The sequence below is a fragment of the Empidonax traillii genome, unplaced genomic scaffold (assembly GCF_003031625.1).
Source record: "Empidonax traillii isolate 1590-97213 ecotype Southwest subspecies unplaced genomic scaffold, ASM303162v1 scaffold111:size2041728, whole genome shotgun sequence".
Taxonomy (NCBI): domain Eukaryota; kingdom Metazoa; phylum Chordata; class Aves; order Passeriformes; family Tyrannidae; genus Empidonax; species Empidonax traillii.
In genome coordinates, this window is record NW_020955304.1 from 1,508,514 (window position 1) to 1,531,020 (window position 22,507).

Here is a 22,507-nt window from a genome sequence, read left to right on the forward strand (position 1 = left end):
CTTTCGCGAGTGCGTGCGCTCAGGGCCGCCCCGTTAATTAACAGCGCCTTTAATTACGAGCCGCGCCCGGCGCCGCCCGCGTGGCCTCAGGGGACCGGCGCTGCCCGCTCTGCGCCTGCGCGGCCCCAGCGGTCACGCGCGGCGACGGCAGCCAATGGGGAGGCGCGTTACTGCGCGGTGCCCCGGTTGAGGAAGTGGCGGCCGTGCCCGTGTCCCCCCGGCCCCGAGTCCGGCCCCGCTCCGGGATGTGCTGAGGGCGCGCCCGCCGCCCCTCCCAGGTGAGCCACGAGCGATCCGGGAGGGGTGTCCGTGGCGTGGCGGGGCGACCGGACCGGGGTTGTCACGGCGGCTGCGCCCGGGCCGGGCCCGTCCGGTCGCCATGGCAACGTCGCCCCTTGCCCGCCGCTAGGCCGCGGAGCCCGCGAGGTGCGCTCCGGCCCTGCCCGCTAACGGAGAGCCCCTCGCCTGTGTCCCACCCCGTTCCCCGCGGGACAGCCGGGAATGTGGCGTGCGCGGCGGTATCTCGCTGCTTCCCCGCGGAGGGGGAGGAGCTGCTCGGGCTGGTTTGGACACGGGCTGGCGGCCGGGGGGTTTGCGGGGCGCGTGTTGAGTTTTTTTAAAGTGTACCTAGACAGGCTGAGCCTTTAGTGTGCCCTCGGGCTCTGCGGGGTGGGATGTCCCTGCTCAGGGACGTGCTGGAAACAGCACCCCCGTTCTGGAGGCTGCTGTGCTGGGAGCGCTGCTGTTCCCAGCCTGTGCCGGGTGATCTCGGAGATCCTTCCCCTCCCGTCTCGGTGTCTGGCTCTCTGCTGGCAGATACACAGAGGCGTTAAATCTCTGTCCCCAGCTCAAACCAGACTTCCTAGATGCGTGTTTTCCCCTCTCTGTTTGTTTTGATAGTTCCCATTATCCTCCTTTGCTGCCGAGCAACAAGTGTTCTCAGGGAGCTCGCTGTGAGAACGTGGATGGTTTTCCCCCTTGCAGTGGTTCACACGAGTTGGAAATGTTTGCCCCTCTCCTTTCTCTTTTTCATCTACCAGCTTACAGATTTATCTGTTTCTGGGCATTGTGAGAGCTTTCTACACTTGTCAACATCCTAAATTTTACCATCCTGGAAATCTGTGCCTTATCCCAAAGGACCATCAACCAGTTTTGTTGCATATCCGTTCCTCTCTTCTTCCATCTCCTTATGAATTTGCTGAATAGGTCATAGCTGGAATCTCCTTTCACCGTGGATTCATGCTAGATTTGTTTAATGTAATTAATTATCTTAATTAACTTCTCTAATGTGCCACAGACTCCCCTTAGCCCAGCTTAGTTTCCTCAGGAGCCTTTTTGAAGGACTCTTGTGGGAGTGTTTGGGGAGCTCTGGTGCGTGGTGTTTTCAGATAAACCAGTTGTCTGGGCGAATAAACTCCAGCAGGTGCCTCACAAGGGAGGTGGGATAAAAAACCAAACAACAAAAAAACCCAACAAAACCCCCCCAGCTGGTGACTCTGTCCCAATGTGAACTCTTCATTTATTTACAAGATAAGACCGAGCAGCCTCACCCCCCTTAGAAGCAGGGACAGGTACCAGGCTTGTAAAGCAGAAGGGTTTATCTTGCAGCTTAAAAAGTAGTTCCTGTTGTGTCTTGTGAGCTGCTTTAATTAGTGTTTCTGTGCCTGGTGGTAAAAGAAGAAACATTCAGTAGCGTGTAAGTGTTGCTCTGATAGGTCATTTTGCTCCTTGAAGTTGTTGCTGTTCCTCTCAGCTTGTTGCTGGGTGTCCTTACAGTAAATTGACTTATGCCTGACTGCTTGGTAGGGGACTGGCCTGTGAATGTCTCTTAAAATCTGTGCCACTCTTAATTTTCACTTCTTTTCCCTGAACCAGTGTCAATCATCCTGATTTCAGGTCTCTGGGCTGGCCCTGGTTGTGATGAATTCAGTGGAATTCAGAAACTGGTCTTTATCCAAAGAGCCTTTAAAGAACACGTGCATTTGTTTTTGTTGACAAAGCCTGGTGCTTCTCTCCTGTCTGGTGTTTTCTCCCCTACTAAGGATGACCTTTATTTACATGTGGGGGTGTTAGTTGTGAATGCAGAGGTTGGGCCAGTGCAGTCTGTCACTCAGTGATGGGAACTGGTCCTGCCACCCCAAAAGCCATTCCCTCACTTCCTGTCCCTTTTCCACTCCTGTGTCCCCCACTCTGGCCACTCCCAGCATAATTTTTGGAGAGAGCAGGAGCAGGGGAAGCTGTGGTTGCAGAGGCTGACTCTGGATGACGGTGCTGTTGTAAATACCTGAGGAATTACAGGTGCAGAGGCAGGGACTTCCTGGCAGAGCTGATTCAGAAATCCAGGAGGCTCAGCCTCCCTTGCTCATCCCAGGCTGCTGTGGGTCAAGGGCAGGAATTCCCTCCAGCGACGTCTTAAGATGCTTTTAAGGAACCAACTGGGCTTAAGCTGTTCAGAGTAACAGCAGAGAAAGTTCTGTCTTGGCTGAGCACCTTATCTACAAACTCGGAAGTAAAGCAGTATCCAAAATCATTCTCAGAGTAGGATCATTCCCATCTTCCTGCCTTTTTTTTTTTTTATTTTTATCCAAAGTGTGTCTGATTGCTGCAAAAAGAATTAGAGCTTCATGTCTCACACTGTGTCCCCCCACCACTTTCCTCCCTGCAGAAAGGTGGGAACAGGAACTGCTCCGTTTTCCAACGTTAACTTTTAATTAAGTTTTTGATTTCTCCTTTTCAACTTACTATGTGGCTGTCAGAGCAGACACCTCTGCCAGAATCCATTTTAAATGTTACTGGCTTAAGACAGCAGCAGTGGGGTTTTTGAGCTGAATCTGAGTGTCTCATGCTGGAAAAGTCACTGAGAAAGGAAAGGAAAAGGAGCCATTTTAACTCAAATTTTAAATTTGGGATCTTGGAGAGGTGTGAGCTCGGGACACTTGTCTGCCAGCTGAGAATGGAATGCTCTTGCCAAGCATTTTTAAAATTTATTTTATATGAAAGCACCTCGTTTGCAGTAACCTGTGAAAAGTTCTGTGTTGGTGTCCCCTGTAAGGATGCAGGTGGAAGGACTGGGTTTTGTGTTGCTGCTCCATAATGAGGACGCTGTGTAGGAAATGGGGGCAGCCTCCAATTCCCCTCTCCCGGGGTTTTGCACCACACCAGGCTGAATTTCTGGCTGGTTTTTCAGTCACTGACATACATTTTCCGTGTGGCTGTTTATTCTAAATTCGAAATTACAGCAGTCTGATGAGATGTGGGGGGTGGGGGTGTTTTTGTTTGTTTTCTTTCTTCTGGAGGAACTTGTATATTAAATCTCCCCCCCAGCGAGGTTCCTGTTGCCAGTGTTGCCTCTGTTGTGACCCTCGGGTTTGAACTCCCCACAGTGCCACTGTCACAAAGCAGATTTTCTCTTCCCCGTCTTAACAAGAAAAGATTTAACAGCAAAACCCTCTTAGAGATTCTTGTTTGCCGTTCCCGGGAGGAATCGCTGTATCTGGGGCAGCAGGAAGCCATGCCTTGAGCGCTGTGCTTTAGAGACACTTCACTGGGGGAGCAGCTCCCGTGAAAGCCGCGGCTCCGCCGATGTTGCCAGAGCTGTAGGGAGAAAGAGCAGCCTGGAAAGCAGCTCGCATGCAAAACATTAACGTTCCGTGCTGCCGGGAGTCTGACGAGGCCGGCTCCAAGTGGGCAAAGGATCAGGGGTACGAGTGTCAGAGGATTGCACGAACAGTAAGTGTTTTCGTTTCGAATAAATAACCAATGCTTGCTGCTCAGGTAGAACTGCATTTCGCCTTCTCGCTTCCCAGTATCCTTTTAGGGACTGTTTCAAACGCTGAGCCCTCGCGGCAGGAGGCCAGAGTGTTAATTAGGGTGATTCAGTGTGTTGGGCTTCCAGGCTTTCAGTGCTGAGCTGTGCTGAGCACACCCCGGGCCGGGCGGAGCTGGAGTCAGGGCACAAACGCGTTCCTCAGAACCGTGTTTTCAGAACTTCAGAGCTGAGGAAAAATTGTCTGAGCGGCGTGGGGGGAGCCTCTGGGAGCAGGGCTGGATGCCAGGAGGGTTTTCCCGGGCTGTGTGTGACAGTGCTGCCTCCCTGGCTGTCCAGTGTGCTCTGACCAAGTCTTGTGGCTGTTCCAGACGAGAGCGATTTGATTTCAGATTGACTCGTTTGGTGTGTTTGGTGAGATTCTGATTTAGCAGGGTGATCTTCAGGGTGTGGCAGCCCTGGGGGGAGGCTGTGCAGGGGCAAGTGGTTGGGGAGGGCAGTTTTCTGCCCAGAAAGAAGCTCCTGTGCTGAAGGAATCTGAATAATGAGGAGCTCCAAGTGCACGTCCCTGTGTGACCCAGGGTCCACGAGGGCTCTGAGGCTCAGTGCTTGTGATTCTGGTAGAAATGACAGAAGAGCATGGATCAAAAAGTGTCATGGAGTGCTGTAAAATCACATAATTAGCATCAGAGCCTGCTCCCAGCCACGTTATTACGTTATTTTCAGATCAAGGCACAGAGTCAGTCATTCTGTCCTAGATTTCTCTTTAAGAATCTCACTCATTCCATGCATCCCCTTCTGCTAATGTAGGGAATGAAGTGATGGCAGCTTTGGGCAGCACTCCTGTGGGATGTGATGAAGGTACAGGGATAGAGGTGAATCCACCACGGTCTGTTTATGACTGTGAACTCCAAGCCCCGCTGGTTTCCATCACATACTGGAAATGAGGAGAACTGTGTCTTCTGGGGTTTGGGTGCTGCTTGTCCCAGGTGAACCCCTGTGGGATTCCTAGAAGGAGCAGGAGCATTAAATGGGATAAACAGAGTGTAACAAATCGCCTACAGAGGTGTGATGGCAATGCTCACATAGCACAGGGGGGCTCTTGGTGTGGGCAGCACAGCTTCCAGTGGCACCTTCAGATCCAAAGGAACTTGTGTGATCCCAGGCAGGGGGAAGAGATTTGCTCCTCACTGATGTTGTGTGGGCCTGAGCAACAACCTAATTATTTTTACTCTATGACATACTTAAGGTAGGTAGTACCTTGGAACTGTCATTTAAATACTGGCACTATTTAAATATCTTTAAAAATTTGACTCCTATTGCTTTAATAATGTTGCCCTGGAATTGCCTCTCTGAGATTCTTAGTAATGAATTCGTGATCTTTTCAAATCCAGTGGCATTTTCATTGTATTAACTGAAGGGAGCTCGGTGGCAGGAGTTGTCTGTGTCGAACATTCCCTGCGAGACCAGTAACCTAAAAACACAGTAAGCTGAAAATGAAATGCAGCAGGGAAATCTTTGCTGCTCTGGGGAATCAGACTGGTTCAGATTGAATGGTTTAGTGTAAATCAAATCCCCAGAGCCAGATGGCACAAGGTAGAAGGACTTCTAGCTGTGAAAACTCCTGCTGGAAGTGACAGTCCCCAGGCAATCGCAGAGTTCGTGGCTGGTTTGGGTGCTGTGTTGCGTTTTGGGGAGTTTTTAAAATTCTCTCTGGGCTTTGTTTGGTCCTGTTTCTTTACCAGTGAGACAGGATGCCAGGTGGCATTAGAATTTGTTTCCTGGAAATCTTACCTTACTGGGATTTGAGGACTGGCCACACTGGAGTCGCAAGCAAGGATTTGGTGGCCTCGCTGGAGCAGCTCCTCTGGGGAGGGTTCCAGGCATGAGGAATCCACCTCTGTCCTGCTGTGTGTGCATGGACACCTTCCAGGGAGCATCTGTAAAGTAAAACAGGGCCACTGTGATGTATGCATGGCTGCAGTGCTGGGCACAGACACACAGGGAAGGGCCCCGTGTCCAGCGGTGTCCCTGGGATTGCTGCAGCATGGCCTGTGCACGGTTTGTACTCAGGAGGCGCCTGCAGGAGCTCAGTCTTTTCCTTCTGTGCAACAACAGCAGATAATCCTCACTAATCCAGCAGGAGTGTGCTCCAAGTAAATGCTTTGAATTCCAGGAGGTGAAAATCTTTATCCCTGTGAGGTTCCACACTGTTTTGTGCTGGAGGTGCTGGGAATACCAGGGTGGCTGGGTGTGTGTGTGTCCATGGGGACAGTGCTGCCTGAATTATGGGATCACCCACAGCCTGCCAGGGATTGGTTTTCTTTACTCTTTCCTGCAGGTTTGCTTCTTTCTGTTCAGGATTAATTGATTTCAATTACCTGTTAAGTAAAAGGTTTTTTGATGACCTTCAGTCTTAGCTTTGTTTCTGCAAGTGAAGAAGATTCCCTCCCGTTTGTTTTTGTGTGAACATTACATTTGAAACCAGCACATCCCTTATTGGGAGTTATATACGTAAACAATCCTAGTTACTATTTGTTTAACTTCAGTCTTAGATTACCTGGCTTTTATTCTGCCAGGAAATTTGGTGATATTTGTTGCTAGATAATAAATTTTTTATTTGGGAATTTCATGAGTCCATCTGAATGGAAGCTGAAATCCAAATAAAAATTAATGAAACCAGTGTCTTGTGACAGTTCATTGTCTCACTCATTTTTACAGGCTGCACAAGGCAGAAATGTTGTTAAAACATGCCTAAGAGTGCTAAACAAGGGAAATCTTGACTTGCAGAACCACTTGGCCACGTTTTTGTGGGTATGGAAGTGCTTGAGGGATTTTCAAACACATTTAAGCAGCTGCCTGCCAAAGTGTAGTCAGCATCAGGCTTTATCCTGCATTTGAACACCCTGTTGGATTAAGAGTGCTGGTTCTGTGTGGCTGCCTGCTTCTCTAGAAATGGGATCTGATGGAGATTTTGTTATTGTTGTTGTTTAAATACGAGAACTTCAAGAGGGAAAGAAAACTTCCTGCTCTCGAGAAAAGCCCGAGCTGAGGTTTCTTATTTGCAAAGCATCTGGTTCTAATAAAGAAACTGTTCCTGCACCTGGCTGAAAATGAGAACTGCCTGGAAGTGCTGGTGGTAGAAATGTGTCAGTGCTCAGCTCTTTGTGCTCAGTGAACAGGGATAAACAATTCCTGGAGCCTCAGCCATTGCTCGGGCTGATGCTGGGAGCCAAAGGCTCTGCTGCCTTTTAGACAGAATTGTGAAATGCTGTCCTTTAGCTCATTAAAGCCAGAGCTTATTGATGCCAAAGATTATTTTTAAATAGTAAGTTGGGGCCTTACAACATGCTTTAATTTAAAACTGTATGTCAAGTTGGCTAATTTAGTAATGTGCTTACTATTTCTGCTCATCCAACTTCCATTACTGCTAAATATTTGTCATAAGGCTCCTCTGAGCTGCCTCTATTGTGACCCTGGGGTTTGAACTCCCCACAGTGGCACTGTCACAAAGCAGATTGTGTTGCTACCTCCAAACCCGTAATTGCCCTTTTAACTTTCATCAAGCCTTGGGGTTGTATTTTACACTGATACTGGAGGGGTTTATTATTTCTTTGTGCTTCCAAACATATGTTTTTGTCCTCTAAAACTAAGCTGACTGTAAAAGTGATGCTCTGGTCACTGTGCTGGCTGAGGGTTTTGCTCAGGACTTTGGTTGTGCCCAGGGGCAGGACCTGCTCTTGGGTGTTTCCCAGGTATCCATGGAGAGCTGTCCCCTGGGTATGAAGGGGATTGACTGGCCTGGGATTTCTTCTCTCTTGGTCACAGCAGCCTCTTACTGCAGCAAGACCTGGCCAGAGAGGAAGGGGCACAGCTCTGCCTTTCTAAAACCCTGTGACAGGACATAGTGCCAGACAGATGTCCTGAATGTCCCTAAAAAGTGCTGGAGCATCCGGATGGGGTCATGGAGTGACTCCCTGCAAACACAGCCCATCCTGGTGTCTGAATTTGAGGGGAGGGGAATTACCCAGTTCAACAAAACAGTCATGGATTACTGTTTGAAGGCTGGCTTCAGCTCCAGGATAATGTGTAATGCTTGCCCAGCTCTTTGAGAATGTAGTGTTGGATACACACGGACTAATCCTCCCAGGAATGTGTCCTGTGCTGGCTCTGCCTCTCCCGCAGTGGCTGCAGGCTCACTCTGCTCCTGGGCCCTGTCTTTTGTACTCATTAGGAAAAATAACGGCCCTGGCGCGTTGGTTTCATTTCTCTCTGATTTATTAATGCTGAGAGCATTGCCTGAGAAGGGGTGTGGCCTTACAGGAGCGTTAAAACTTCACGAGAAAAGTGCTCCTGTGGTGTGTCACTGCTCTGAAACGGCTCAGCAAAGGGTCTGGTGAGGGTGGGCCCGGGGTCCACACCATCAGGCAGGAGTGGTGTGGATCAGATCACCCACAGCCAGTGATCGTGCCCTTCCTTCCTTCAGGGTCCCACGGGGTAAAGCTGAGGCTTCTTAAAAGGTCACCCGGGGTTTGTGTTGAGTGTGTGCTCTGCCATGACACGGTGCAGATTCCACGTCCAGCCTCGAGGGATTTGAGACAATTCGAGGAGTGTAAAATGAGTTCTAAAGGCAGCAAGGAGTACTGTTTTTGTAGGTGCTTAAGCTGTTTTGAAACCGGCATCTGGACTGGTTGTGAACGCTGTGGGCTGCTCAGTAAACATGCAGCCACAGTCCTAGAATAGGCTGGGAAATAGCTGTGATTCTTTTTAAGGAATTCTTTGGAGGAGAACAAGTGATCCACGTCAGTATTACGGATCCCTTTCTCCAGGAAATATGTAGAAGCAGTCACTGGGAGGAAAGCTGTGTCTGGGAGGATCCCTTGCTTGAAGAAACCCACCCATTTCATCTTTTTCAAGAGCTGTTGGAGCTCTCTCAGTGCTGATATTGAGTGCCAGGGACATCTGGGTATTCTGGATATCCTCGTGTTGTGCAAACTGGGAGTTGCTTTCTACCCTCTCATCCAGTGCAGCTGCAGAAAAAAAGCTGGTTTATGTACTTTAAAAGAGAAATTTGGGGACCAAATGTGGGGTTTGTGGCTTAACCTGCTTTTTTTTTCTGAGGGGTACAGTGGAAAAAAGGGTGTGTTTCAATATTTTTTAGGAGAGCCATTGCACAGGGTTGTGTGCTGTCAAAACACATCAAATGGGGTTCACTGCTGGGCCTGCTCCTTATGTGCACCTTTGCCAGTCACAGAGCAACTGTATCTGACAAAGCAAGTTTAATGACTTACAATTAATTGCCACAGTGTAAGTTGTGGCAATTTACAATTACAAATTTACAATTACAATTACAAAAGTGGCAATTGTAACTTTGCCGGTTACAACTTTTGTGTTGAAGCTGCTCAAATGGCACATCCAGTCCGGTGAGGAGTGTGTTTAAATCTGTTCCTTCTCAAGCTCTGAGCTCTAAATCAAGAGGATTGGAAACCTGAGCATTCCTTTCACCAGGAGGGCACAGACAAACACTGCTGTGTGCAGCTTTTCCCTTATAACTCGGCATTTTGCAACCAAGATTTGAGAGTCTTTAAAATTGTGAAAAGTAAAAATTTCAAGTCATTTGTTTTTGTTGTTAAGGGTGGTGGATTTGGCTTTTTTTTCCTTTGCATCCTGGTCTGGGTCTTTGACCTGGGAGGGCTGGAGCAAGAGAGACAAGGGAACTGCTGCTGGAACTCCTGGAGCTGCTGTGCCTTGTCGAGCTCACGTGGGGCTTTGTCCTGCCTAAAGCAGATCTCATTTCACCAGCATAGGTTGAACAAAATGAACATTTTAAAGAGTTGGAATCCTCTGCATATGTACTCACTGGAGATGGCAGGATTGTGCAAGGGGACTTGCTAAATGCTCTTCTAGCAGCGCTTGCTTTTCAAGCTGTTTGCTCAGTTTTGTTTTAACAAAATGTTGGTCCTGCACAGACATCTGAAGAGCTCCGTGCGACATAAGGTACACTTGGCACATTGCTGGCTGATTTAATGCAGCACCCTGAGCTCTTTTTGGAAGGACTTGTGGCCATGTGCACACCAGACTGTGCTCACAGGGAGCGGGATGGGCATGGATGCGGGGCTGGAGGGGTGGGTCAGGCTGAGCAGCGAGCTGGGCTTATCCTGTGGGCAACACACGGCTGCAAGTTATTTCTCGAGTGAACGTTGCCATGTTTTGCTTCATCTCTCCCGAAAAATCCATTTTGCTGGGGAAAAACAGCCTTACCAATGCCAAGATCCTGCTGGTGGCTGGAGGTGGGATCAGACCCTGTCCTCCATCGTTCCTCATGTGCCTCCTCTGTCCCTGCAGGCGTGAATGACAGAGGAGGTGCCCCCGACTGCACTGACGGACGTGAACCTGCGCCTGCTGTGCCACGATGACATAGACACGGTGAAACAGCTCTGTGGAGACTGGTTCCCAATAGAGTACGTCACTGGCTCGGGGGGATCTCAGACAAAGGCTGGGAGCCTGCACTGGTCCGGTTTGGAGCTGACTCCAAAGGCTCTGCAGCCATCTGGGCTGGTGCCAGGACAGCAGCAGGTTCGGGATCTCCTGTGCACTGTGCTGGTGTTGCTGTAACGGCCCTTTGCTGCCTGGCCCGGAGGGGCCCGAAGGCATCAGAAAGTTCCTGTGTGCAGAATTGCGCAGGAAAATGGGCTTTGGGAAAGGCTGTGAATGAGGTGGGGAAAGGGACAGACCTCCAGGAAAAGGGACAGCATCCCTGTGCTTGTGAAAGGAAGTTGTGTCCTGGAGCGTGTTGCCGAGGAAATGCCCTCAGAGCCAAACCAAACCAACAGGGAGCAGCTGTTCCTGAGGGACTGTCCTTCTGAATGTCCCAGGGGAAATGAGCAGTGCCTGCCTGTGTCCTCAGCATCACTGCTGCTCCCAAAGGTCTGGCTTAAAGCTGATCTCAGCCTGCCCCAGGTCAGTTCCTCAGGCCCCATTTGGTAAATGCCCATGACTGCAAAAGCACAGGAACGAGGAGCTTTTCTGGGGGACAGTGACGGATTTCTGGCCTAAAGCATCTGAGGAAACCATAGCTGTAGGCTTCAAGGGGTTATTTTCTTTAGCTTTGTTGAGAAGGCTTACAGAATATTTAAGCAGATTATAATTAAGATTGGATAAAATATAACAAATCAGCAAAAGCATTCATAATATTTTGAGTTTGTAGATTTCTTCTAAATGCAAGGCTGAACTCTGATTTTGAAATAAATGAGTACCCCAGTCTCCCTTTTGTATCTGCAGAAGGAGGAGGAGAGTTGGAGGCTGGGGGTGTGATTTTTTTAAATTTTTTTTTTTGTTCCAACATGCAGTATTTTTTTTACACGTGTATCAAATTAATGAGATCCTTACGCTTTTAGATGAGGGCAGATGGATCTTGCATTTAAAAATAACTTTGCTAAAGCTGGAATTGAAAGCTCTCTGGGCATTGAATGTAAAACAAAAACGTGCTTGTCTCAGCAAGGCAAGGGGGCCATTCTGTGATGACATTGTACCAAAGGGGGTGCAACGGCTGTTTCCAGTTGAGCATCCTGAAACATTCCCGGTTTTCCTTCCTTCCCAGGTACCCTGACTCATGGTACCGAGATATCACCTCCAACAAGAAGTTCTTTTCCCTCGCAGCCACGTACAGAGGCTCCATCGTGGGCATGATCGTGGCGGAGATCAAGAGCAGGACGAAGGTGCACAAGGAGGTACGTCCCTGCACTGAGCTCCAGTGACATCATCCACCTCTTGCTGTGGTTAACAGGGGTGGGACCAGCCTGGGAGATTTGTTTCCCCCCCCCCCGCTTCTATTCAGATGCTTGACCCAGAGTTAATTTAGGGAATGAAGCACGTGCTAATTTCCAGCTCACAGAGCCTGGGTGGGGGGATGAACACGTGAGCCTGGTGCCTCTTCCTGCTGCAGCCTGATGGGAAGCTGAGGGATCAGATCATGCAGGTGTAATCCCAAATACCTGTGCAGGAGGCGTTTAACTGTTGCCTGGCAGTGTTCACGTCCCTGGTGACTGCAGGATGTGTAGCTGTGGGAGAAGAAACCTCTTCCTTTCTTACTTAAGCGCTTTCTCTGCTGTACTGGGAGAGTCACTCTGGTGACCTCCTGCAGAACCCCCTCCACTGTCACAGTCCCTGTCGGGAACCCAGAGTGGAGGTAACCAGCCTGCAAAGAGCTTGAGCTTCAGAGATAACACAGCTTGGAGGCCAGGAGAGACAACACAGTACAGCAGAGAGGGAGAGGAGGGATGGTCACTGAGCACAGTGTGGGAGAAGACCACTAAAAAAAAAAAGCAGGAGCAGTGCAGAGGGTGCATAACCCCAGAAAGGCCATCAGTGTTGTGGTTAAACAGTAATCCCAACATCCACAGGAGCTGAGAGCACTGAGCAGCACGGGTCTCTTCACTTCAGCTATCTGGCTTCACCTCAAAGCTCATCAAAGTCAGAAGCTGCACCTTCAGCAACTCTAACAAAAGGCTCTTGTCCCAAGCCAAGCTGGAAGCCAAGGGTTTATTCAGCCACTGCTTCGGGCAGTTGGGCTTGTGGAACGTGCTCCTTGTCCCCCACAGCAGTGCAGGGATGTCCAGCTGACACAGCTCAGGGGGAGCTTGCAGGCCATGAGGAGCTGCTGGGTTGATCCAGACACTGATGGGTGACTCCAGAACTGGCCCTTTGAATCCTTCCTGGTGAAGAAAGCCAGTGTGTTCTGTCCCTCAGCCCCCAGGTAATGTCTGTAGTCAGGAAACACCACGATTTGTGTTCTGTGTCTGGGAAGAAGATGTGAAAGTAGGAATATCCCAAAGGAACCATGCCTAGGTTTTTGAACTTCCTTTACAAAAACTTCAGCTAAGACTGTTCAGTGAAGAGAAGATTCCTGCTTTAGTCTTGTTCTCAGGTGTTCCAGTACAGGATTTCTGCTTTCTCCTGTGCCTCCCCAGGTACCCTACTAAATAACTTACTTGTCTCATTTCTACTCAGGATGGAGACATCCTAGCTTCCAATTTTCCTGTGGACACTCAAGTTGCTTACATCCTAAGTCTTGGAGTGGTGAAGGAGTTCAGAAAACATGGAATAGGTAAGATGCTGCCAAGCGACAACTGTTGCTCTTGTTTGGCATGTGTGGCCAGTGGGGGTGACTGAAGGAGCTCCAGCATATCCCTGTAGGAAAGGCTCAGCCCTGACTGATACCAGCAGGTGGGAAGGTGATGCACCCACATGTCCTGCCTGGTGTCAGTGCAGCTGCACTGAGAGCTTTTTACTGGTGTGGACACAACACAATATGCAAATATTTCCAAAGAGCACAGGGCTTTGTCCGTCTTGTTCCCAGGGGCCAGCTGAGCTCATCAAAAACTCCCAGTCCTGCTGCTCAGACTGACTGGAAAGTGTGAGAACTTCACTCTGGAGCAGGGTTTGAAATGATTTTCTCTCATGGGCATCAGCAGCCTGATCTCTGAGGCAGAAAATAGAGCTGCTTTTAAGCTTTCAGCTTCAACAGATAGAATAAACAGTTAGAAAATGGCAAAGGGAACTGGAAAAAGAGTGTAACTTGGGCCGGGTTAGATCTCAAATGCCTGGACAAGTCAGCTCTGAATGTCTGCTGCCACATGCAGCGTTCCTGCAGCCGTTTGGAATCCTGCAGTTCAGAAAGGCTTTACCTCTGCCTAGAGCAGGGTGTGCTCTGTCACCAAATGCTGCCCTTCTGGGGCGATTTCAGGCGGGATCTGTATCTTCGATCTGCAAAAGGGAACAGGCCAGGTTTGGCAGTGGGATCCTGGGCTGCACACCTGGGATCTCTTCAGTGGATACAGATATAACTCATTATTTCCATTATTTCCCTTGTCCCCCAGGCGTGTTTGGAAAGGGACAAACTGATAGGATGCACAAAGAGATGACCAAAGAGTCCTCAGGGAGAGCACTGTGTTCAAACCTTGCATTGAAATGCCACTGGAGAGAACTTTTCTGTACAAAGGAGAAAATAGCAGCACAGAATGATCTTCAGAGAGGGTGATAAAGGGTTATTCTATAAAATTTTGGTGGCTTTGAGTCTCCTTTCAGTTTCCAAGGCCTCTTTTTTTTTTTTTTTCTTCCCAACTCCATCTTACTGGAATTTTTTCCCATCGGAGTCAGTATGTCCTGCATCCATTACATCTACACAGCTTGTTACCATCCTCTCTCAAAAACTTTGAACTTGTACCTGTAGCAGCACAGTCTAAAGAAGCTGCTGCTGCTGCTTTTTCTGAGACCTTTCTTTTGAGAGTTTTTCTACTGGTGTTTGAAGCTGAAGCCTTTCATGCAGGATGCTCTTCACCCCAGGCATGCTGCTGAGCACTAAAACTCTGATTTTTCTCTGGAAGACAGTAAAAGATTTTGGTTTCTAGTTCTCTGCTATTCTTAAACCAGAGGGCAGCTGGATTTCTGTGAGGTTTCAAGACTGGAATGTGTCATAACTAAACTGAACTGCTCTATTGTTGATGCCTCTCAGTGTCTTTTTGGGTTTGGATGATATAAATTCTCATTAAGTATCAAATGCCCATGAAGTCAGTGCTGTTGACTTCTGTCCTGAAATGCTGGAAGTTGTGCAGGCCCTGGCGATTGTGAAAGAGCAGCAGCCACCTCACCTGTGTGTATTAGTCAGGCTGATCCTTTAGCTGGGTGTTACCACACCTGATGGGAGAAGTTCCCAGGCAGGTTCTGCTGGGTCCAACATGCCGTGTTGAGGTGGTGTGGATGAACCTCCAGGTCTTGTCTCTTGGGACTGGAGTACCCTCTGTGCCCTCCTCTGGTTTTTCCTGCTGGCTGCACCAAATCCAGGTTGAATGAGACTGTGCCTCTGCTCTCTTCCTTAGAAGGGATCTTCAAAACCCACCAGTTCTTAGATTTTGAGTTCGGCAGACACAAGGAAATATTCTGGTTGTGGAGCTCTGTTTTTGACACTCTGCTGTTTTAAATGGCTTTAGAATAAATAAATGGATGGGGTGAAACTGATGCCATTGAAAATGACTCCCCAAAGCTGGGAGCTGCTCCGCTGGGGATGGGTGACACTGTGGTAAGTCCCATGTCTGGCTCATCCTTGTGATTATTGAGTCAGAGGTCTGTGCCTTTAAGATCTCTGTTTTTTGAAGCCATGCTTATAGGTGAGATGAGATTCACATTAAAACCATCTAGCATGATCCTCTGAGAACTGTGTGGGATTTGGGGCCCTCAGGGACGTGCAGCAATCCCTGCTCAGACCCTGGTGCAGGAGGACTCAGCTGGGCCCCACGAGCCCTCATGCTGAGGAAGGCTCCACGCTGTGATCCTGCTGCTCTTCCCTTCCACAGGTTCACTCTTGCTGGAGAGTTTGAAGGACCACATCTCCACCACTGCCCAGGACCACTGCAAAGCCATCTACCTGCACGTCCTCACCACCAACAACACAGCAATAAACTTCTATGAAAACAGAGACTTTAAACAGCACCACTATCTCCCCTATTACTATTCCATCAGAGGGGTCCTCAAAGATGGCTTCACCTACGTCCTCTACATCAACGGCGGGCACCCACCCTGGACAATCTTATATCCTTTACCTGCTGAGCACAGGCCAAGCCATGTTTGGGGTTGACAACAGCAACCCACCAGAGTGTGGGGACTGCTGCCTGCTCAGATGTGAGTTTAACCTGAAGCTGGAAGGGAGGAGATGATAGAGGGATCTGACAGTGATCCACGTGTCCCCAGGCTCCCCCAGCTCGTCTGGGACAGTTCAGGGAGTCAGTGTAGGATTTTTGGAGCAATTTTGATGCCAGTGATAGTGAATGCTGGTGTTAGGCCAAAGTGCTGGGCACGCTTTGGCTTGTGGGGTGCAGGATTAGGCCTGCATGGAACATGGCAGAGAAACCATTGGTCTTGCTTCCTGTAACTTGGGATCCTTCGAGAGCCTGGCCTGGATCTCAGCAGGCTGCTCTCACACTGACTTAGGGAGTTTGTTTCAGGTCACCAAATCAGGGAAAGAAATTCAGTCTTTCCCAGGTGTAGTTGGTCAATCCCAGCCTCTCGGGACAGGTGGATGGATTGCCATTCCCACAGGAACTTGCCATGGAATGCAAAGAGAACTGGCAGCTGCTTAAAGGAGGTATTTCCCACACAATTGGAGCCAGCATTCCCAAACTGCTGCCATCTTTTACAGGGGAGAACAGACCTGCTTTTGATGGACAGGTGGTGGCAATGAATGCAAGGAGCAGGTCTGAGTGAGCAGAGCAGCCTCCACTGCACACAGAGGGATTTCACCTATTTCTTAAGTCACAGTGCAACTGTTTTTGTCCTTAACTGGTGGCCACTGACTACCTACAGCACATTGGATCCACACTAGCCAGCCTGAGCCCGTGCTCCATTCCCCAGAGGATATACCGGCAAGCCCAGAGCCTCCTGTGCAGCCTCCTGCCCTGGTCTGGCATCTCTGCCAAGAGCGGCATCGAGTACAGCCGGACAATGTGACCGCGGGGTGTGCGGGGAGCCCAGGTGGGTACTGGGGACAGCCCCTCCCTGCCCCATGGCCACAGCCCTGGAGGGGGAGCATCCTGTGCTGTGGAGTGCCTGGGCAGCGCTGTGCTCCGGCCTACAACCAGTGGCCAAAAACTCCTGCTGGTTTCATTGGAAGGGGATTCACATTCTGATCGTGTTTACTTGAGCCCAGAACCCAACAGAAGGTGGAATGTGCTGTCCTTCTCCTTTTCCCAGATATTGGAGCAGCGTGCAAGACCCTCAGAGACTGAGCCCTCAGTGTCCCAGCCCAGGAACTGGAAGCCCATTTGCTGCCAGTGCCATTGCATGTCTCTGACATTCCCAGCACTGTGGCTCCCCTGCACGCTTCGAGAGACCTGCCATTAACGCCTGGTTTCCCTACAACACCTGCCCTCTTTTCTTTCCATAGGATCGTTCCTCCTTCCACGTGACCCACCCGGCTCTGTGCTGGCTCCAGTGATGACAGCTCTTGGCCAGTGACCCAGAGCTCCCCGTTCCACGGGGACTGACATTGGGCAACTTCACCCTGGGGCTCAGCCCCGACCCCCGTGGGCTGGGGCGAGCCTGGGTGTCCATCACCACTCCGTGTGCATGTTGCACTGTCCCCACCACCTCCCTCGCCTCCAGTTTGCCCCTTCCATACACGTGGGTTCAGCTGCTGCTCCCACTGCTCCCAGAGCAGCTGAGGGAGGGTCAGGAACGTGCACTGAGGAACCGCTGAAGGGCTGGCAGGGGAGAGGGGGAGAGTCGTGCCTGTGGTGCTGGGGAAAGGGAGCTCGGTGAGGGGAAAGGGGGAGTGAGAATCATGGTTTGGTCCTCCCACAACAGCTGCTCGTGTTTCCTGTGGGTAACCTGCAGGGAGGGTAACGGCCTCACATGAGGAACTACCCAACCCCACCAGCCCTCTGGAGTGACGTACAAAGAAATGTAGAACTCGGGATGCATTGAGTAGAAGGCAGGGAATGAAATTGCTATTTCATAGTGAAATATATATGTATTATAGTGTATAGATCTTTCTGCCTCTGTCCAAGTTGGAATGTAGCAGGGGAGGAGAGCTGGGGGTGTAGAGTCTAGTCCAGAGCCCGTCTCCTCCCCTGTATGTGCCCTCCCTTGGCACTGGGCTCTTGCAGGATCTGGAGTGATGGAATCTGTGCACAGATCACAACAGCTTTTCCTTGCTAAGGAAGATGCCCCCAGCTGCTCGCTGTGGTGTTCTGGGCTGTGGTCTGGGGCTGTGCTGGGCAGTGTCCTGGCTGCAGGACCCCTCTGGCTGGGCCAGCTGAGCCTCTGCTCACTGGCAGCTCACGTCCAGCCTGTGTGGAGACCCCAGAGCTGCAGCCAGGCCGTGGGCCCTGCTACATTCCCATGCAAATCCTCCTGCCCTGGCTGAGGCTCTTCCCCTGCTCAGCACCGTGTTCCTCACTCCCCTCCCACTGTGTCACTGGAGCAGAGGGGTCCAAGCTCCATCTGTGCAGGGCCTGGACGTGCCAGCACTGCCAGCTCTGGCAGGGGCTGGGCAGGACCTGGGGGTGACTCTACAGGTCAGGCTGGGTCTTAGAAGGCCTTGCAGACTGGATGGCCACAGAAAGCCATGCCAGCGTCTGAGCCTCTGGGGTGGGGGGTCATTAATCAAAGGGCACAGGAGGGGAGGGCCCTGGGCAGCAGGAAGCCCCAGGGGCTGGCATGGGCCTTCTGGGAGCAGCACAAGCCTCTTCTGGGAGGTGCTGGTCCTTCTGGGGCTCAGAGGCGTAGCTCAGTGACTGACACAAGGTAAAAAAGTGTTTGTGAGGAGCCAAGCTGGTGTCAGTGGCACTGGGCAGAATGCTCCTCCCCCAGCCCAGCTGCCCACAGCAGCAGAAGGGGCAGGGGCACAGTGACCCCTTCCAGCCCCAGAGCTTTCCCAGGGCCCCTGATGCACCTTCCAGCCTCAATTCCACAACACCCTCAGTTGTGTTACCACTTTTCAGTCTGGGATATTTTCACTTATCCACTTTTTACTTAAACACATCTGTTGGTTTAGAGGTTCTTTAGGCCCTTGGTTTTCCTCAGCATTTGCTTTCTCTGGACCAGAATGAAGCTCGTTCTCTCCTGAGTGCCTGGCACTGAAGTGTGTGTGTGTGTCCCCTTCCTCTCCTCCCCCTACACAACCCCACTCCACTGCGGCAGCACTGGTGCACATCCCCAGGGGAGCTGTGACTGGTCTGTGCCCTCCTGCCACCCTGTCCCGGGGCATTAGCCCTGTCCCCACTTTGCAGCCCATTATTTATTGAAGAGCCTCTCGCTAAATATCTTCAATTAAACCAAACCTCTTTTCTGAGTTGTCTGTCCCTGCACAGGAACCAACTGACTGCTCTGGCCCCGACCTTGTGCTGGCGGTGCCCACAGACCCTCCTCCCGGGGGCTGGGGGGATCCTGGGGGAGCTGCTGCCATGCCAAGACAGGGATCAGCCTGGAGCAGGCAGAGGGGGGGACAGGGCAGAGGGAGCAGCTCCTCCAGCACTGAGCCTGCCCTTCCAGTGGTGGGTGGAGGATTCTCCTGAGCCCCACAGGGACTGGGGCTCCTTGCTGGCTGCCCCACATTTCAGCTGGGACAAAGGCCCCTCAGGCACAGCCAGTGCCCAGGAGGTGCTTCAGCATCTGCAATGGCACAAATGGTTCCTGCCTGGAGCCCTGGGGTGCATGAGCCAGTCTGGACTAACCCAAAACCTCAAGAGCTGCAGCGGGGCAGCACCTGAGCCACCCCACAGCCCCCTGACCCAAGGGGCTGCCACCAGCAGCCTTGTCCTTTGCCTCTGGCCCTGGCACAGTCCAGAGGACAAACCCTTGTGGCAGCAGGAGCTGATGGATGCTGTTCCCTCCCACCCCTACCTTCCCCCCGCCAAGCTTTGGGTCCCCCAGGCTCAGCCTCGACCTTCAAGAACGATCCCAAGTGCTAAACTTTCAGCAAAGCCATTTATTCCACTTTCCTGCTCCCACAGATCTCCAGGTAGGGCCCCACATGAGCACCCCTAACGCCCCAGAGGGAATTCATGGCACAGCTGCTCTGTTGCACCGGCACCCTGAGCGGGGCCTGGTCGCTGACATGGGCAGAGGTGCTTGACCTGCAGCCCCGTCCCTCAGCTGTGGCCGTTGCCAGCAGCCGAGTCAACACGGGGCATTTAAAAAATCAGATGTTTTGTTCCTTAAAAACGAAAGGGGGACCTGACAGCGGCAGCGTGTCCCTGAAATCAAAGCATAATTCTAAGGCTCCGGCGCCCTCACGTAAGCACATGAACTCTCTGCAGGGGCTGTGCAGGTTGATCTGGGAAGCTCGCTAAGAGTTTAATGGCCATAAAAATAAATCGCTTTTCCCTGCTTCAGACAAACCCAGACCCTCCCGGCTGGGCAGTGGGGTCGCGTGGGCAGCCACTGCAGCCCCGGGTCAGAAAGGTAGAAGTCTCTCGGCTCACCCACTTTTACTGGAGCGCGCACACGGTGGGGTCACTCCATCGCCTCGCCCACCGGCTGCTCTGCCACGGTGTCGGCCCCCAGCCCCGCCTGCTGCTCCAGCGCCTCTGCCCCCGCCAGCTGCTCCGCCAGGGCCTGGCCCTCCAGCCCCGCCAGCTGCTCGGCCCCCGCCTGCGCCGCGCCTGGGTGCTCTGCCCGCTCCGCCAGCTCGTTGCCCGCTTTGCCCAGCTCGTTGCCCGCCTTGTGGCCGTGCAGGTGTCCCGCCGCCCCTCCCGCGTGGTCGATGGCCGCCTTCTTCGGCTTCTGCGTGGCGGCCACCGCCTCGGCCAGCTTCTCCTCCGGCACCATGTTCAGGATCTTCAGGGCGAACAGCAGCTGGAACTTGGCTGTTCCAACGAAGGAGTTGGCCAGGAAGTTGGGCAGCCCGCCCATGCGGTCCTTCTGGGTGTAGAGGGGGACCCGGACCATGCCCATCACCTGCAAAGGCACAGGGCACTGCTCAGCAGGGCCACGGCAGCACCAGCCCCCCCTCCCCGCGCCCCCCTTTCCCCACACCCTCACCCAGTGCCCGCCAGCCCACGGCCCAGGCCCGCCCTGCCACACTGCCAGCTCCTGCCTTCCCTCCACACCGACCCCTGCCCTTCCCTGCCCTCAGCCCAGCTCAGCCCCAGTGTTGCCCCTTCCCGAGCTCCCCCAGCCATGGCCCTGCTCTCCCTGCCCAGCCCTCTGTCCCAGCCCTGGCTCTGTTCCCCCATCCTGCCCCTTTGAGGGGGATCCCGCTGCCCCAGGCCACTACGGGGAGTCTCCCTTCCCCCTCCAGCCCCTGCCCCGTGTGGGGACACCACAGCTGCCCCGCGTCCCCTTGCCCAGGCCACAACCCAGTGCCCTCTGGCTCTGCTCACGCGGCTTCGACACCCACCGAGCGCCCGGGGGCGCAGGGGGAGGCCCTGGGTCTCTCACACTGCCCCGGGGCTTCAGCCACACTCAGCTGCCCGGGAGGAGGAAGAGGAGAAGGAGGAGGAGGAGGAGGAGGAGGAAGGTGCCCCCGCACGACCCCCATGCGGGCCGGGGAGGACTCGGCTCACAGCGACATCACCACACGGCAGTCACGGTCCAGTCCAGGGCACTCAGCCCAGGGCAGGGGGATCCCCCCCAGCTGCAAACGGCTCTTGGCCACATCGCTTGGCCGAGGGTGACACGGGCTCATCCCTGCACGGGCAGGCCCCGGGAAAGGCTGGAGTTGGAGCTCCCTGCGCTCCAGAGCCCACGGCGCGACCCTGGCCGGCTCCTATCGCCGATGCCTCGGGCGGTGCTGGCACCGGCCCCCGGCAGTTCTACCTGCGGTGCATTCCCCGGCCGGGCTGGCCAGGGCCGCCCGGCAGACCCAGGAGGAAGCGGCGCCTTCCCTGGGCTAAGTGAGAGCTCGCACACCCCTCCCGGGTGTCCCACCTCCATCCCGTGGTCTCGGGAATGCACCGCGCTGATCTCGATGGTGTGCAGCTCCTCCAGGGTGAGCTGCCTGGCGTAGAAGTGCGCGACCACGCGGTGTGGCCCCTCTGTCAGGTGCGAGCACAGATAGTCAGCTTCCGTCAGGCGCACACAGCCCAAACCCAAGCCCAGCACCCGATTCAGACCGTCCTCCAGGGACCAGTAACGGCGATCCACGAACCCCCCGGGAAAGCCCAGCAGTCCGTCAAATCGCATCTGCATCTGCAATAGAGGCGCAGGGTGTTAATGGGGCACGGCGGGGCCCCCGCCGGGGGGCGAGGGGGGGCCGAGGAGCCTCCGGAGGAGCCGGAGAAGCGCGGGGGGCGCTCCGGGGCGGCCCTTTCAACTCCGGCGCATCCAGGACCGCTCAGCGACGCCTGCCCGGCTCTCCGCACCGCCCGCGGGCCCGGGCTCGGGCGCGGCCTGACGCTACCACCCTGCTCGGATCCCCCGCGGAGCCGCCCCCTCACCCGCCGCCCCCGCACCCGCGGCCCGGCTCAGCCCCGTCCGCCCCGACCCGGCCCGAGGACCCTCCTGGCCCCGCTCCCGAAACCGACCCCGGCTCCGGTCCCGGCCCGGCCCCGCCCGGCCCTCACCAGCACGGCGTAGCGCAGCGGGATGCGGCCGAACAGCATGCCCGGGTTGGGCGCGTACAGCATCGCGTGGCACGAGTGGCTCCAGCCGGGCCCGAGCCGCATGGCCTCGTAGCGCGTGAGCGGCTTGAGCTCGGGCACTCCGGGCACGCCGAGCGTGGGCAGCGGCGGCAGCGCGCCCATGGCGGGCAGCGGGCCCATGGCCGCCATCGTCCCCACGGCCGCCATCGCCTCGCGCCACCGCCGGCCGCTCCGCGCACGCGCCGTGCCCGCCGCGCCGCGGGGGGGCGGGACCGCTGCCCGCGCCCGCCCAATGGCGGCGCGCCGCGCGCCGCGGGGCCAATGGGCGACCGGCGGAGCCCGCCAATCGCCGCGCGCGCACGGGGCGGGGCGGGGCGGGAGGCGCGCGGGTACCGGGGGCGGGCGCGGCTGCGCGCGCCGAGCGCCACAGAGAGCCAATCGCGGCCCAGAGCGGGGGGGGGAAGAGGCGGCGAGGGGCACGACGGGAACGTGGCGGGGCACGGAACGGAGGACCCCGCCCACAGCGCCCTGGCCCCACCCCAAGTCACGAACGCGGCCCCTCCGCGCACAGGCCCCGCCCTGCTGCTCCCGGCCCCGCCCCCTCAGCCACTGGCTCCGCCCTTGTCCCAAGCCCCGCCCCCTCAGCCTTTGGCTCCGCCCCTGC

The 22,507-nt window shown here is 53.9% G+C and overlaps 2 protein-coding genes across 2 annotated transcripts; one reads left to right on the plus strand and one right to left on the minus strand.

Annotated features, from left to right (window-relative positions):
• The first annotated feature begins 146 nt into the window (after positions 1–146).
• Positions 147–17,305, plus strand: NAA60 (N(alpha)-acetyltransferase 60, NatF catalytic subunit). Its single transcript, XM_027882757.1, has 7 exons — positions 147–278; positions 10,112–10,227; positions 11,367–11,496; positions 12,776–12,872; positions 15,118–15,352; positions 16,111–16,291; positions 16,704–17,305. The coding sequence occupies exons 2-6, from the start codon at positions 10,118–10,120 to the stop codon at positions 16,265–16,267; spliced, it is 729 nt and encodes a 242-aa protein (XP_027738558.1). The 5' UTR covers positions 147–278; positions 10,112–10,117; the 3' UTR covers positions 16,268–16,291; positions 16,704–17,305.
• A 1,922-nt stretch (positions 17,306–19,227) lies between these two features.
• NUDT16L1 (nudix hydrolase 16 like 1) lies at positions 19,228–22,065 on the minus strand. Its single transcript, XM_027882756.1, has 3 exons — positions 21,826–22,065; positions 21,191–21,451; positions 19,228–20,218 (listed from the first exon to the last, which is right to left on the minus strand). The coding sequence occupies exons 1-3, from the start codon at positions 22,048–22,050 to the stop codon at positions 19,775–19,777; spliced, it is 930 nt and encodes a 309-aa protein (XP_027738557.1). The 5' UTR covers positions 22,051–22,065; the 3' UTR covers positions 19,228–19,774.
• Positions 22,066–22,507: the final 442 nt, after the last annotated feature.

Excerpts from the sequence above, each read along its gene's own strand:
- NAA60 (XM_027882757.1), top strand. The coding sequence starts at position 10,118 with ATGACAGAGGAGGTGCCCCCGACTGCACTGACGGACGTGAACCTGCGC. Across the intron at positions 11,497-12,775 it reads GGACGAAGGTGCACAAGGAG|GATGGAGACATCCTAGCTTC; the intron begins GTACGTCCCTGC and ends ATTTCTACTCAG. Across the intron at positions 12,873-15,117 it reads GTTCAGAAAACATGGAATAG|GTTCACTCTTGCTGGAGAGT; the intron begins GTAAGATGCTGC and ends TCCCTTCCACAG.
- NUDT16L1 (XM_027882756.1), bottom strand. The coding sequence starts at position 22,050 with ATGGCGGCCGTGGGGACGATGGCGGCCATGGGCCCGCTGCCCGCCATG. Across the intron at positions 21,452-21,825 it reads CGCTGCGCTACGCCGTGCTG|ATGCAGATGCGATTTGACGG; the intron begins GTGAGGGCCGGG and ends CCTCTATTGCAG. Across the intron at positions 20,219-21,190 it reads CCCGAGACCACGGGATGGAG|GTGATGGGCATGGTCCGGGT; the intron begins GTGGGACACCCG and ends GTGCCTTTGCAG.